General features: G+C 40.9%; 2 protein-coding genes and 1 pseudogene across 5 annotated transcripts; all 3 read right to left on the reverse strand.

Annotated features, from left to right (window-relative positions):
- Positions 1-5076: 5076 nt before the first annotated feature.
- Positions 5077-8495, reverse strand: LOC122417265 (zinc finger protein 143-like). 4 transcript variants are annotated; one of them, XM_043430649.1, is made up of 6 exons: positions 8385-8495; positions 7702-7791; positions 7307-7481; positions 6894-7225; positions 5972-6622; positions 5077-5469 (listed from the first exon to the last, which is right to left on the reverse strand). In XM_043430649.1, the coding sequence occupies exons 2-6, from the start codon at positions 7777-7779 to the stop codon at positions 5254-5256; spliced, it is 1452 nt and encodes a 483-aa protein (XP_043286584.1). In that variant the 5' UTR covers positions 7780-7791; positions 8385-8495; the 3' UTR covers positions 5077-5253. The 4 variants fall into 4 exon arrangements, with proteins under 4 accessions (XP_043286584.1, XP_043286581.1, XP_043286583.1 ...); XM_043430646.1 differs by having other exon boundaries at positions 5957-6622; XM_043430648.1 differs by lacking the exon at positions 8385-8495 and adding an exon at positions 8225-8368 and having other exon boundaries at positions 5957-6622.
- Positions 8496-9194: 699 nt separating this feature from the next.
- On the reverse strand, positions 9195-10676 carry LOC122416800 (uncharacterized; annotated as a pseudogene).
- Positions 10677-10829: 153 nt separating this feature from the next.
- Positions 10830-14264, reverse strand: LOC122417345 (uncharacterized). Its single transcript, XM_043430782.1, has 4 exons — positions 13875-14264; positions 13449-13806; positions 13223-13359; positions 10830-11353 (listed from the first exon to the last, which is right to left on the reverse strand). Exons 2-4 carry the CDS (start codon positions 13620-13622, stop codon positions 11002-11004), a joined length of 663 nt encoding a protein of 220 aa, XP_043286717.1. The 5' UTR covers positions 13623-13806; positions 13875-14264; the 3' UTR covers positions 10830-11001.
- Positions 14265-14739: the final 475 nt, after the last annotated feature.

Consider the following 14739-nt stretch of genomic DNA (forward strand, 5'->3'; position numbering starts at 1 on the left):
TCGGACAGCAAAACGCCCAATTACGTAACGGTAGCATCTAACAAAACGCGCTCATTCTCGTCACCGGTTGTTTCTCGATTCTTCGCGCAAGAATTCTCCGTCGAACGCCACATTTTTTTATCATAAATATTCCTACCAATAATTCATCGGCTTTTTTCCTCTCCCCAATAACGTCAAACGACAGACTCTCTCGCTCAAACAGTTCTTCGATGCCAAGAAATACGATAATAATAAAAATGTCGAAAGACACACGAGGACAAATAAGATCATCGCCTTTCGCACCTCACTTTTTTCGCACTTCCCTCTATTACAACTCGCTATTTGCTTCAACCGACAATTATATGTAGACCCAAATAGAACTCGTCGCTATGGGCTCCTTCCTGTCGAATTGTTGATAAATGGAAAAAACGCTCGAGCCCGTGTCCAGCGAGTTGAGTGAATGAAAATGCACTACGATAACGCCGAAAGCGGGGGGCCTCTAACAAGTTTTTTTCCGAGTCGAATTCCGTTGGCAGTTGCCATAAAAGTGTTGAAAATTTATGAAAATCGCTAAAAATCAATTCACCGGTGTTTTGAGATCATCGATTTCTTCGTCCGTGAAACCCGATGTCATTTTCAACTGTAAATAACGTACCGAATTTCGTTCAGACTGTAATCTTAATGACGCGCGCTAAAACGGTCGAGGAGTCGAGTGTTCGTCATTATTTCACGGTAACGAAGTAAACGGCTCCGTCCAATTATTCTGAGTGTTAGAAATTAGATTCGCAATTATAGACAGTGAGAAAAGTGTGGAAAAAACAGTGGTGCCCGGACGATCGACCGTTCGCGAAGACTCGGAGCGTTTCCTCGTCAAAATGAAGCTTTCATTTTCACCCCGACGAAGTATGATCTGATTTTGAAAAAGACTTTCATTCCCGAAACCCCAAAAAATGGTGTTTCCAGCACCGAAGGATCGACAAACTTGTGAATAAAATTCCGTACTCGAGATAAAGCGAAAAATACGGCCGATTACAGAAAAGTTTGACACACGAAGCGACAGAGCAGAAATTACGTCGCGCGTACTCCCGAGAAAATCATTAATTAACGAACTCGAGTGGATTTGATTGACTCAAAAACGAAATCTAAACGCTTGATCGAAAAAACGAGCGACAGATAATCTGTCGCGATCGATGTAACACGGAATGCTCTATATTTTTTCGTGAGATATCTCTCGCCGTGTGGCTGTGTGCTCTGGACATTTGAACGAGCCTGAAGTATAAGCATTTAGCGTATGTGTAACGCTGGAATTGTTTGCCCAGCACATCACCAACGACTGTTTGTTTTTTTCGTAATGAATATCCATACACGCGTCTATTTTGTCTTATTTTTTATTCTCATCGGTACGAGAAAAATGATTTAGAGTATAGTGTGGCTCGGAGCGCTCGAGGCCGAGAAATTCATTGCTTTTGAGCGTTATCCTCGCGGCGTGACCCACGCGCGGGCTCGATCGCATGTGCGAGAAGGAAATGATGCTTAAATAAAGATTTGATCTCGCGGTCTCGTGATCCTCCGACGAGTCTTCGACACTTGTTTAAACACTCGATAAATTTTGCAGACGACGTAACAAGATTTTTCAAAGGCCTTGCCACAACTTTGGCTTCGCTATTTCTACATAACGACTTCCTTCTTTTCATTATTTATTATTATTGCTGCTTTCGAGGCATCATTTCGATGGACATCCAGTCTCGGGATGCGTTTGAATCGAAGCAAAAATGCTACGAAATCTTTTCGAGACGCTACTTTGAGGTTAGGAAAAAATGGCCGTCAAGTTTTTCGCCTGGCAAACGATCGGTGAAAAACAAAGTTTTTGACTTTTGATTTTCAAGAGAAGAAAAACACACGGAAAGACAGAAAAAAATGGCGGTTTTCCTGAAACACTGTTTCTAGAGTCGGTGCGGTCGTATCTCGAGATCGACTCCGTGGATTGTTTCCAAAGTAGGAGACACGATAAGAAACATTCAAAGGTCGTGTACGATCTCACTTTTGCAAAATTGATCTTAATTTTTGAAAAACGTTGTGAAACAAGTGAAAATTATGAGATTTTTCGTCAGATTCGTCAGCTCGAGTTTCAACTTGTCGCGGCGCCGTTGGAAAAAGTGATGAGAATCGACGCGATCGTCGACCACTCGTATTTGCCGTTTACTCGAGTAGTCCCTTCGGCGACGGAATTCCACGAAGACCGAGCCGGAAAGCGTCCACTGCCAAGAACGCCGCAAAAAGAATTTCGCCATCTGTCGGCATCGGCAGCCATTTTTCTTTAGTTTTTCTCTTCTCTCGGCCATTTTTTGAGAAGCGTTCGTTATACGCGGCGTCACATCTGGGGGAAAAATATTGTTTTTCCCTCAATTTTGGTCCGAATCTCGTTTATTCATTTATTTTTGTTATTTTATGTCTTTGAATGTATTTTTTCGATATTTTCGACGAAAAAAAGTTTTTGGTGAAAAATAAATCGATTCAACGCGGGTGTTAAACGTGTTTGAACGAATGACACAGAAAGTAGAGCGATAAGTTATTATAGCTCGCTCGCGAGTGACGCTTGCTTCATTAGATTAATTTGCATTTATTTAACGAATTGATTGCTGAGGGAGGGAGAGCCAGAAAGAGAGAATTTCAGGCTGTGAAAGCGGGGCAGAAAACATTCGTCTCTGCAGAGGAACAAAATGTCGCCACAACAGGCGAGATGAACGGAGAGGAGACTCGATGCCGCGGTTCATTTCCGCGCTCGACCTCCGGCCATTTTCAATCGCACCGTGTGCCAGCAGCAGCTTCAGCACAAAACAATTAATCGACATTAGCCTCAATCTCGGTCTTTTTACGACGACCCGGCCAACGCTACTCTTGCGGCAGATGCGGAATTGACACGAAGCGGAAAACGATCCATCGCGCGCGATTAGACAAATGCGTCGACTGAAAAAATAACCGCTCCTGCTATGAGTGACCACACAATCGCTAGAAATGTTATTTACGCTCTTACGGGTCAACCAGAAGGGTTAATCACTTCGAATTACCGATAAAGCAAAAAAACAGCGTTTTCGATGAACTTCGAATTACAGTATACTTTTCGCGACTCGACTTGTTCGCTCTTTTCTTGTTTTGAGTGAACTTTTTCGTAAAGTTATTTCAAACGAGTCTAAAAAATTGCTCTGAATTTTTTTCTGAGGTTAGATTTCGACAAAAAATGGCACGCATGGAAGGTGAGAAAAATTATTCGTATTGTGTCATTTCATCGATGATTAACCTCAAAAAGGGACGATTTTTTCAATCGTCCATTCTTTCGCGGATGTTATTTCGAATGAAACATCAACTCCGAAGTTTCGTTTCGAATGATTTTGCTGCAAGTGTCAAATGAAAGGGAAATTAATGTGAACGATTAAAGTGGAAAAGTCTTCGAAGTTTCTGCACTTTTTGGGCCCAGAAACGTTCGGATCGAGCTCCAACGGTTGGGAGAAGTTTAAGATCCGCGAGAGTAACCTCCCATCGATGAACGCGGACAGTTCGAAAGATGTTCGAGTGTCCCACGTCATCGTGTTTCTTTTTCGATAGGATATCGATGCTTCTAGCAGATTTATCTAAATAGCAAACGTTCGATGGCGTCTTATCCCGGCGCGATTGCGGCGACAGAGATTTTTCTTGTTTTCTTAATCCGAATCGTTTTATCGTAAAAGAAATAGAAACAAAGAACGCGCGGGAGCAGACACTTGAGATAGAAGCAGTAAAAGATTCTTCAAAAAATGAATTGTTATCCGGGGGATTTGTTTGAGTGAACGATGCGAAGAAAACACACAACGTTACCGGATTTTTTTCACAATCATCATTTTTTAACATGAACGAAACTTTTGCGAACGTCCCAACGCAGCCAATTTTACGGGGGCAAATTTGGCACGCCACTGAAACGAAAATGATCGTTAATCGAATGATGCAACGATCGAACGCTTATTGCGGCACGAAAGTTTCGCTACCATTTTTCTGTCGCACTCGAACCCGCACGCTTTTTGGGACGAACTTGACAGTGGCCTTCCGACTCGGCGATGCGAGAAACCAGGAAGCCGGAAGCGCCGAGCTCTCCCTTGGAATTCGTTTCTCAATAAAAGTAAACAGTAAAAAATAAACGAAAAGGTAAAAAAACGAAGATAAACGTTCGATTCACCGATCGATCGGACGCTCCTTTATCTATTCACAAGTGCCCGCCGCCGCCACCGCCACCACCGGCGCAAACGACATTGTGTAACGCACATGTCGCTCGACTACTGAACGGGACAACGGACAACACAAAAGCCCGTTGTGTTTCGCGCTCCCAGACACTCAGCTAGAGGGACGGAGACGGGAGTGTATTCATTCGCTCTCTCTCTTTCTGTTCGACTGCGACGCTCGGACGGTGTGTTTTTTCGATGAAATATACAAACGATACAAACTTATTGTCCTTTTGGGTCGAAACACTTTCCTCACTGGTGGGAAACGCTTTTTCTAATTTATGCAGCAACTTTTTTTATCTTCATTTATCGAGAAAATCGTTTTGTTTGGGAAATCAGGTTAGTGATCTTATTAAACTTGGAAAATTTTTACGCTCCAGTGGCCCGAACATGTTTCACGATCGGTCCGAGTAAAAAAATTCGATTAACATTTTCGAAATAAAACTGATTTTCTTGTGAGAAGCGAAAAAATGAAAATTGAAAATCGAATATAAATTTGTTGCTAGAGGCCAGGAAGACAGGACAAGATTGGAACGAGCGAAATTCGAAATCTGCTGTAACAATCCGAGCAACCGACACTCCACGAATCGAATTGATGAAAATCTCGGAATTTCTGTCACATTTTTGACACTCGCCAGAAACGTGAGGGCGCTGACAATATCATCCCGGGAGTTCCCCAATCGTTGAAACTATCATTTTTGAGATAGACGTTTTTATCAAAAGAGATGAAATTAACGATTAAGGTTTGATTGTGGCTGTTTAAATCGGGATTCAACGTGACGAGGGAAACTTCGCTAAAGGGGTCATATCGGGCGACGAAAAAAACGTATTTGGCAACTACAGTCGATCCAGTTTTCAATATTTATTGTTCGTCAATTAAAATATAACTCCATCCATGGTCGTCACCATTTTTCTTCATTTCATAAACGTCCATTTGTGTGTTTGTGATAGGCTCATGCTTATTCGCTAATAAAAATAAGTAAACAACGATAAAACAACATTTAGTTAGTATTGCTTTGTTGTTTTACGTCCAGCCGAACTCCATGTCCTCGATTTTGATATTGAGAGCTTCGAGGGAAGTGTCGATGGGAGAATTCTCGAAATCCTCTTCCAAGTTCATCTGCTGTAAGGCAGCGATTTGAGCGGCGTTGCCAACGAGCAAAATTTGTGTCTCGTTGTCGGTCGAGTCTTCGGTCGCCTCGGTTATTTCAATTTGACCGTCTTTGCCGAGCGTTATTTTCTGGAACAGTACAATTTAACTCGAGATTACAACTATCCTCGAGCAAACACTTTCGTTATTTCATTTTATCGAATTCTATTGCCGAGCGATATTCGGGTCAATAAACCCGAGATTAAGGAGCTGTAAAAAAGAGAAATTTTAAAGTGAAAAATTCGTCGTACGCGACGAGGAATCGACGTGTGACGAATTAATGAGCGTATATAAATTGCGAAATCACTGATAAATCGCTCCTTCCACCGTTTTCATGTTTCTTGTGACCTTCGATACCGCGAAGATTTCGTTTGAAAGACACAGGAAGCGTTTTTAACGTTGAACATTTAGAAAATCTTGAGAATTCTCAACTTTTATGGTTTTTTATTCGACCAAAAATTTTGAAAAATATATTTTTATGCAGTTTGCCGAATGGGGAGGATTTGAAAAAAAGGATGGTCGATGGCATCGATAAGAAGGGTGAGGCAAGAGCGTGGGAAATTTTCAAAATTTTTACCTTTCGGGAACTCACGTTTTGTCTGCTGCTGGCGTGACTGTCAGTATTTTCAGAATCCAGCTGTTCGGAATTATCGGTAAGAAAAATGTCGACGCCGTCGTCGCCTTCGATGAGAGCGTGAGCAGTTCTTTTGTGCATGACGAGAGTGCTGCTCTGTCGATATCTTCTGAAGCATATTTTGCACTCGAAGGGTCGTTGCTGGGTGTGGACTAACTGATGTTTGTACAGACTAGAATATTCGGTGAAGCGACGATCGCAATTTTCGACGGAGCAGGCGTAAGGTTTTTCACCGGAGTGAATTCTGACGTGGTTCTTGAAGTTTGTCGCACTCGCGAAGGCCTTGTCGCACTGCGAGCATTTGTAGGGCCGCTCTCCGGTGTGAGTTCGAACGTGAACTTTACGGATGTTCGAGGTCGTGAAGGAACGTCCGCAGCCGTCGAAAGGACACAGAAACGGCCTTTCTCCCGTGTGAGTTCTCACGTGCTTCAGCAAATCTCCCGACGTTTTGAAACCCTTGTCGCAGGAGTCGGTCATACATTTGTACGGTTTCTCACCCGTGTGCGTTCGGTTGTGAGCCTTCAAACTGTAACCCGTTGAAAATGTTTTTTTACACTTCGGATGCGTGCACCTGTAAGGACGCTGCCCCGTGTGAGATCTCTCGTGGACCTGAAAACCGATTTCGATTAATATGAGAGCTTTCATCAGTTTTTTCTAGCAAAAAATCATTGGAATTCTTTTCTTTCATCGTTAGATTCATGTCGTTGATATATTCCTGTTTTAAAAGCGAATGGCTTTTTTCAAACTGGTCTTGCAGCCAAAATACTGGAAAAATTTCCTCATCGGTATCCTCAACGGTTCCATCGGAAATAGCAATGAACCGATCCTAGGAGGCAATCCTGTGACATTCGTTCAGGGGCATCGTAGTAAGAAATTTTACCTTGAGATGGTGGGGTGTGCTATAAACTTTGCCGCATCCTTCGTGAGGACAGGGGTGCTGACTTCTGGTTTTGTCCTTCTTCAATTTAGCACCCTGAATCTCCCAAAGATCGTCGTCCATGTCGACATGACCGGTAACCATATAAGTCGTGCCGTCGATCAGTTGAACATAAGTATTTTCTGCATCCTGCGAAGTACCAGCCTGAGTTTGCAGAAAAGTCGGAATTTCGAGCTCGAATTGTTGGCTTTTGCCGTCACCAAACTCTGACAGGTCTCTTATCAATATGGCTCTCGCGTTTTCAAGCTCCATTCCAGTTTCTTTGTACTCTGTGTCTGAAATTCACATTTCCGTTGCACAACTGATAATCTTAATGAAAAATTTGAGTTTTTGTTGGTTTATTAAGAGCAACGAACCGTCACTGTCCAAATTGTTCGTCACGTAAGCTTGGGTTCCATCGGGCAAAGTTATCGCCGTTAGAGTCGTGCCCAGAAGCTTGTCACCCACGATCACCTCCTGAATTTGGGTGTTCTCCGAATCTTGATCGTTCACCATCACGGATAGACAACCCATAACGTCTTCTGAAGCCTCCTGAAAAAGTATAGACCGAGTATCAAAAAATATTTTGATTTTTCATTGAGAATTTGGAGAATAATGAATAAAAACATTAAAGTCAAATGTGGGAATTACTATTTTTATATTTCTGCTAATATTTGAATATTTTTTGTCAATCATCATCGGACCACAAGTGGATATTCCTTTTATTACGAGATATATTCATATAGAGATTTGAAATAATTGAGATTTTTACGTCTAAGGTCTGCAAGAGTGTAACATCATTGTGTTTGGCGATAGGATTGTCAGGTGGCTCGGCATCGTCCAGCGGCATGGTAACCTACAACTTTGTGAACATATCCCAGAATAGATAATTATGAAGAATGTTAGAATAAACAAGCGAGTTGATTTTGAATACAGTAACACGAAAAACTCGTGATTAATTACGAATGAAATGAAGAGAAACGAAAAAATCGTATAGTAAACACAGAACACCATTTAAAAACTTGAATGAACCAAATTTGCAATATTCAGTATCAGAAAACCACCACAGATCTAGCCACAAAAACAGCAACAAGACACAAAGTCTGAGCAGAAAATAAAAAAAAATTAAAAAAAAAAAACACACATCGAAACCACAAACCATTCGAGATCGGCAAAAGAAACTGTCGGTTCATAAGAGCAACAAAAATGCATATATTCAACGTTTATCCATCGTGACAATCGCCATTTTCGATGGCATCTTTAACAACAAGGGAAGCTAAAAAAATCTCGAATACTTGGCATTGTTGGAAATTCGATTTGCACGTAATTCTCGACCTGACAAGATCGTTAAACATTGTTGTTGTTTTTTTTTCTGTTTCACCGGTCGGATCGAAATTTTGACGTTTCGCACACACGTTTGTTTGATATATACCAAAGAATCTTGGGAAATATTACCCATAAACTCAGGACCGCCGCGGAAACCTTCGGTCCGTCTGGGATCCGTCGCATCCAAACGCCAACGACGCGAAAGCATAACCAAAAGCCCGCTGATTTGCCTGGAAAGCGTCTACCTCTGCTGGCCATTCGACGTACTATTTTCGTCATCGTTCAGTTTTTTATCCGTGTTTTTCAATGTTGTAGAATTTTTGAAGTCGTCAAACTCGGTGGTTCCTCAAATTAATTAAAACGATTCGGAAAATTGGGATCAAATGGTAATTTAGGGTTAGGGGCATGCCGAGGCGTCGAAGGATGATCGTAAGTCGAGCAAGTGATATGCGACGAGAGATGTACAAAACGAGGCTCACACGTATAGAAGAAAGTTTTTGAACAGAGAGCGTTTCAAAAGCTGTGAGCCGAGTGTTTAATAACGTCTCATTGCATTTGAGATTGAGGAACGAACAGGGCATTTGATTGATAACCGAATTCGATCATAACTCGACTATAAATGTGAACTCTGATAAAGGAAAGACTCGCCTTGTTTTGAAGGACTGCAGGAATAAAAAAAAGTGATTCCAGGTATCGTTCCACTTTTTCACTTCAAATTCGACGTTTCGATGTTTTGTCGATAATAGAATCGCAATAAAAATGATTGTTTCGCGATTGAAACTCGGTTGAATGATTTGTTTTTAATGCTTTGTTTCCTCAGTTTCCATCTATTCCGTAGAGACGAATAAATTTCTTTTTGTATATTTTTTGATATTTAAGTTCAATCGGTGACTGTCAAGTTTAAGGGGGAAGATAGTAGACATTATTCGTAATACTCGTTTTATTTTTTACACAACAATCATGTTGAATACAGTTTTACAAGAATTTTCGTCAATCAAAGTTCGTCATTATAACTCAATATAATATTCACAAATAATTAGTATTAAAATCCACAAATTTTTCGTTGGTTATTATTTCTTTGAGAAATTTTACAACAAATACGAAAAAAACGATCGCAGACTGTCTCATTGGATTTTGATATCGAAACAAGTTCGAAAAATTTCCTGATTGCCAGTCTGGGCGAGCATTGCGAAGAGTGCCATCTGCACACACGTATTTTAAGCCGGCGGTGTACTGCCATCTGAGAACGCAGTGATCGCAAGTCAAGCCTTGAGGAAGACGAAGGGTCACGACGACATTTCCTTTTTGGGGGTTAATGACGCGATGCTTGTATCCGCCATTGAGAAGCATCAACTTTGTGCTGTTCGAAGCATTCTTCGGTTTCCACTTCGTTCTCACTGTGTTCAACGGACAGAGTGCAAACTCGAAGAAGCCAAATTGGTTAGAGGTTATTTCAACGGTTGCACGGATGGTGGCACTGGCATTGTAACTGAATAAAATCAACAAATTTTATCACTTATTTCGAGCCCGGAATTAACGAATTCGATTCGCATAGCAACTCACGTTTCAACGATCACTCCTTTGCCATACTTTCCACCATTCTCGTTCGCTCGTGGCCGAGAGAGGGCGTGATCGTCACCGCACACTCCGCATCATTTTCCTTCGTTCATTTTATACTGAGTCTGCATGGAAAGCGAAAATAAATCGACGATCGAAAATTTCACAATAACACGAAATCAACTCCCCGGTTACTTGGAAATAAAAACATTCCTTTTTACCTCTCGTCCTCCACAGTTGTTTTTATCGAAGGCAAGGCCTCGGTTGACAGGCTCCCATGAGCCTTCCCCGGGCTTCCATCCCTGGAAAGTTGTTTACAGTGAGGAGCACGAAGAGAGACGAATACACGACGAAGTTCATGATTCAAATGCCGAGTGCGGTCTCATTTTTTCACACGAACTCGCCTCGTTTTATATCTACGAAAAACATTCCTCGCTCTCCTAATTCACCATTTGACCGCTCAATGTCACGACAATGTCAGATTTTCCGTCAAGTCAATATTTCCTCCGTCACGTTTTTTTTTTTACAAAACAAATAAGAAACTCGTAGCCCGAGGATTATTTCGGACAATATAAAAACAAGGAAAGTCGAAATTCGACTTTTCATGAGCTCGGAACCCCTCAAAAAGTTGAAAACAATTATTTCGACTACGAAATTCATCGCACTTCGACGCATTCGGTCCAAGAAAGTACGAACAATTTACGACTCTTTGCCCATTCGCTCAAATTTATTTCCTTCACTCTTTTTTTCTCGATTATCCGAGCTTCACAAATAATCGACATTTTCGTGTTAGACCATAAATTCGCTCCCTCGTTTCGAGTCGACGTTTGCTAGAAGAGCACGTCGATTAATCAAAAAAAGCTCGTGACAGAAAATTGAAAAAAATCGATGGCACGGTGCCTTCCGAAAACTCGTCGGAATTCTTCCGTGGCTGCAGATCCGAAAATGACAGAGTTACTTTTTTCTCATAAAACGGAATATATTTCGAAAGGACGAAAATAATCGAGTTTTCGTGTATTTGTCATCGAGGAACCTCCGTTCGGAGTCAAACATTTATTTCTTTTCGACGGAGTACAATTCTTTCAAAACACACATAAAACATGATTCTTTTAAAATACACATAAAACACGATCCTTTCAAAGTATACACATTAAACACGATTCCTTAAAAATACACACGAGCATTAAATTTATTGGATCTTGACATCGGAGCAAGTGCGGTAAACGCGCTGTTCCCCACAAGTAAAAGATAACCGTCCATCGTTACAGGGTAATTTGTTCATGGTGACGAATTGCGATCGAAGAACGCAGTGATCGCAAGTGAGATTTTGGGGCAGGTGGAGGTTCATTTCCGTTAAATTATTGTCGCCCCAGCGCGGAATTTGGTATTCGCCACTGAGGTTCGTAAGTTTGTATTGGTCAAAGCACGCTTCGGTTTCAATCATCGTCTCGTTTTGCAGCGGGCATACCCAAAATTCGTAATAGCCATCTTTTTGCGTTCTCATTCTAACGACAACCTTGATTATTGATCCGGCTGCATAGCTAAAAAAACAATGGACGATAAAAATTTCGATGGTGAAAAATAGTGAAATTATTGTTGAAAATTTTAAGCAATATTCGTTTCATCGTTTCGTCAAATTTATCATCAAATTCGATAAAGTTATCAGTTTTTTTAAGGCACAACTGCACCGACGGATAGCTCGACCAAAAATTATATCTGATTGGAATTTCCGTACTTGCTGATGCAATAAAAATCTGAAAAAATTCATCAACATTTGGAAAGCAATGAACAACGATTATCAATAATAATATCGCCCAAAAGTTAATAACAATTTGTTTAAACAATTAATTATTCAATAATTCTGCGGTGACCTGTTGTTTTTTTTTTACGAATACAAATCTCTGTATTTTTCCGAATGCTCATGAATTTTTTCAAAATTTTCGTCGATTTTTGAAATTTCTTGAAAAAATGTTGAAAAAAATTTTTAAAAATTTGAACTTTGCATATGTTTTAGAAGACATATTTACCATCAGTTTTGAAAAGTCTCAAGATTATTGCATCAAAAATGTACAAATAGAGCCACTTAAAAAATTTAAAAAAGGGAATTTCAAAAATCCACGAAAATTTTGAAAAAAATCATAAACATTGAGAAAAATGCGCACATTCGATTCGTAAAAAAAAAAAAACAAGGGTTTACTGTAAAATTGTTGAAAAATGATTTATTTGAACAATTTATTAATAACTTTTGGGCAATATTATTATTGATAATTGTAGTGCATAACTTTCCAAATGTTGCTGAATTTTTTCAGATTTTTAAACCCAACAGTGGTAGGAAATGCACGATATTTGGGGCGCAATTAATAAATTAATGATTAAGGGGGCTCCTGGTTTAAGGCAAAAAATCGATTGTTTTGAGAAATGTTTTTGGGGTGGACGAAAACAACTCGGCGGAGCGGACTCTTCGGTATAGGTTCAAGGATATTTCAAAAGTAGATAAACATTTTTTTCGTCTTGTGAGAAATGCCAATTCGGAGGTGGTTTATGCCCAAAGTCTGTCCAAGCTTCTCCGCTGCGTACAATGCGGAGATCGTGGTTATTGTTCGCGACAAGAATTCCAAATTTTTTTCCATTTTCAGATACTTTCCTTGCCGAAAAATTGGGAAATTATGTATTTTTAGCGAGTTTGAAAAAAAAGCTGCTAAAGAAGCTTCGGCGTGCTGAAAATATATAATTTCGCAATTATTTCGAGTTTCGGGAAGGAACATTTTTGAAAATGGAGAAAAAATGTGGAATTTTTGTGCCAGACGATAATCACGATCTCCGCATTGTACGCAGCTGAGAAACTTGGAGAATCAGACTTGGCGCATAAAGCATGTACAAACAAGTATTTCTCAGGTGAAAAAAATGCTTTCGTACTTTAGAAATATGCTTGAAACCATACCCAAAAACTGTGGTGAATGATTTCCTAAAAACGTGGGCGAAAACACTCGATTTTTGCGTCCTTCCGAGGCGGCGGGACCCCCTTAACAAGATTTCGCGGTCGCTGGAGATACGAAGCAAGAAATACGCGATTTGCAACAGTCTCTGAACTGCTGTAATTATTTTATTATGAAAAAAGATGATTTTCGAGTTTACGAGAATAACGTAAAATGCGACAAGAGCGAATTCGCTTTCGAATGCACTTGTCGCTACGGCTCCCCGAGATTTCATTGAAAAATCGGTGAATCGAGTGCGCGTGATCTTGAGAAGTGAACAATCGGAGGAGCTGGTAACGCCAAAATAATGAAATTTATCGTCGTCATCGTAACGAAGAGTGCATTGCAAGTAAAGTCCCGAAGATAAATGACAGGAAAATAGCAAAATTCATCGTTCAACGGACTGGAATAGCGCATGATTAAAAGTTAGCTCACCTCCGGACAATCAAGCCCCGTCCGTACTTGCCACCGTTTTCGAATGGTCGTGGCTGGATATCCTGTAAAAGGTCGCCACAGGCCGCGCATATTTCACCCTCCACAGGTTTCGTTCTGTACAAGAGGTTGTCTTCGACCTGTTTTCGGGAGGAATGAAACCACGCGAAATGAATGAGTGCGTGCGAGTTGATGAAATTTTCGAAAGCTTGGAAAAAGCGATTCTTACCCAGAGCTTTCCACATCTGTATTCGTGCCAATCGTCGTCCAGAGCCCGAGGGCAAACTTTCTCGTAGACCATGCCACGATTAGGAGGCTCGACGAGCCCGTAAGCAGCTTCGATTTGAGAAAATTTTTCCATCACCAGGACCGCGCCGAGGAGCAGGTACTTGAGGCTGTTCATGGTGCTTCGACGTGCCGAGAAATTCGTGCGGATTCTGGTGTCCAATCGTTTGGATTCACGGTTCGAGTACCCGTGAAAAAATGCCTCGTCGTACGTTTTCTCGTGAGGAATTTCAGGTCGTTTGTCGCCTCGTGACGAATCGATGTTGCGCTAGATCCACACTTGCTCCTGGCTCTCAAATGATCTAGAATAATGAAGGAATAACTGAAAATTAACATTTGCGAAGTCTTGACAATCATTGTGAAAACGAACCTTTTGTGGTGTCTTGAAATTTGCGAAAACCTCACTCGAACGTTTGCCCATAAAAGTGACTATTTTAAAATGCTTCTGAATTCATCGATCAAATAAAAATGATAGAAATTTTCAAGTCTCTGATCAAAGACGCGTCATGTCGTTACAAATTTTTGTGTCGTTCGGATTCGCTGTTTTAAATCGTTTCAATAAAATTTCGTATTCTACTCAACAGTTTTATCGCTTTTACAACTATTTTCACTCGTCACCGAACAATTAAGAGGTTCCAGCACCCGGCCAAATATTTCGTCAAAAGTTTATTGTGCGATCTGATCAGAGACTTTGTGTTTATTCGCTTCCGTGCTCGGGCCGAACTGACGAGAGCGTTCCTCGTCAACCGCCGTTGATCTTAATTCGAGTCTGAGCAATATTTTTTCTTACGATATTTACCACTCGGTACCTTCGCGCACACCACTCGCCATCGGATACGCTCGTGCGACGGTTGCCCGTTTTTCCCTTATTTTCGTAGCGTTTCTTGCTCGATTCCTGGGCTCTGTTTACCTTTTTTTTCCGGCTTCGTCGCGGCTTGCTTCAAAATTTCTTTCCTCGCTCAATATTTTCCTCGAGATTATTTTGGACTTGGATACTTTCCGCGTTGATCCGAACGGGAGCTTGCTCGGCAAATTCGTTAGAGATTAATCTATCACGACGATATTTTCTCATAACATGGAACAATCCCTCACAGAAACGTACGAATAAAAACTAACACACGTTTCGTTGAGGATGGAACAAGAAAATTTGCACAGCAACTTGTCGAATTTCCATCACGAAATCAAAATAAACAGAATTTGGTCAAATTCGGTGATAACAGAATTTGGCGTCGAGT

The sequence above is a fragment of the Venturia canescens genome, chromosome 10, assembly GCF_019457755.1.
Source record: "Venturia canescens isolate UGA chromosome 10, ASM1945775v1, whole genome shotgun sequence".
Lineage (NCBI taxonomy): Eukaryota > Metazoa > Arthropoda > Insecta > Hymenoptera > Ichneumonidae > Venturia > Venturia canescens.

Bases quoted from the DNA above. Each gene is read 5' to 3' on its own strand.
- LOC122417265 (XM_043430646.1), bottom strand. From the start codon at position 7,779: ATGCCGCTGGACGATGCCGAGCCACCTGACAATCCTATCGCCAAACAC. The intron at 7,226-7,306 runs GTTCGTTGCTCT...TGTGAATTTCAG, and splicing joins GAACAATTTGGACAGTGACG to ACACAGAGTACAAAGAAACT. The intron at 6,623-6,893 runs GTAAAATTTCTT...ATCGGTTTTCAG, and splicing joins GCACACCCCACCATCTCAAG to GTCCACGAGAGATCTCACAC.
- LOC122417345 (XM_043430782.1), bottom strand. From the start codon at position 13,622: ATGAACAGCCTCAAGTACCTGCTCCTCGGCGCGGTCCTGGTGATGGAA. The intron at 13,360-13,448 runs GTAAGAATCGCT...TCCCGAAAACAG, and splicing joins ACAGATGTGGAAAGCTCTGG to GTCGAAGACAACCTCTTGTA. The intron at 11,354-13,222 runs GTGAGCTAACTT...TTGTTTTTTTAG, and splicing joins CGGGGCTTGATTGTCCGGAG to CTATGCAGCCGGATCAATAA.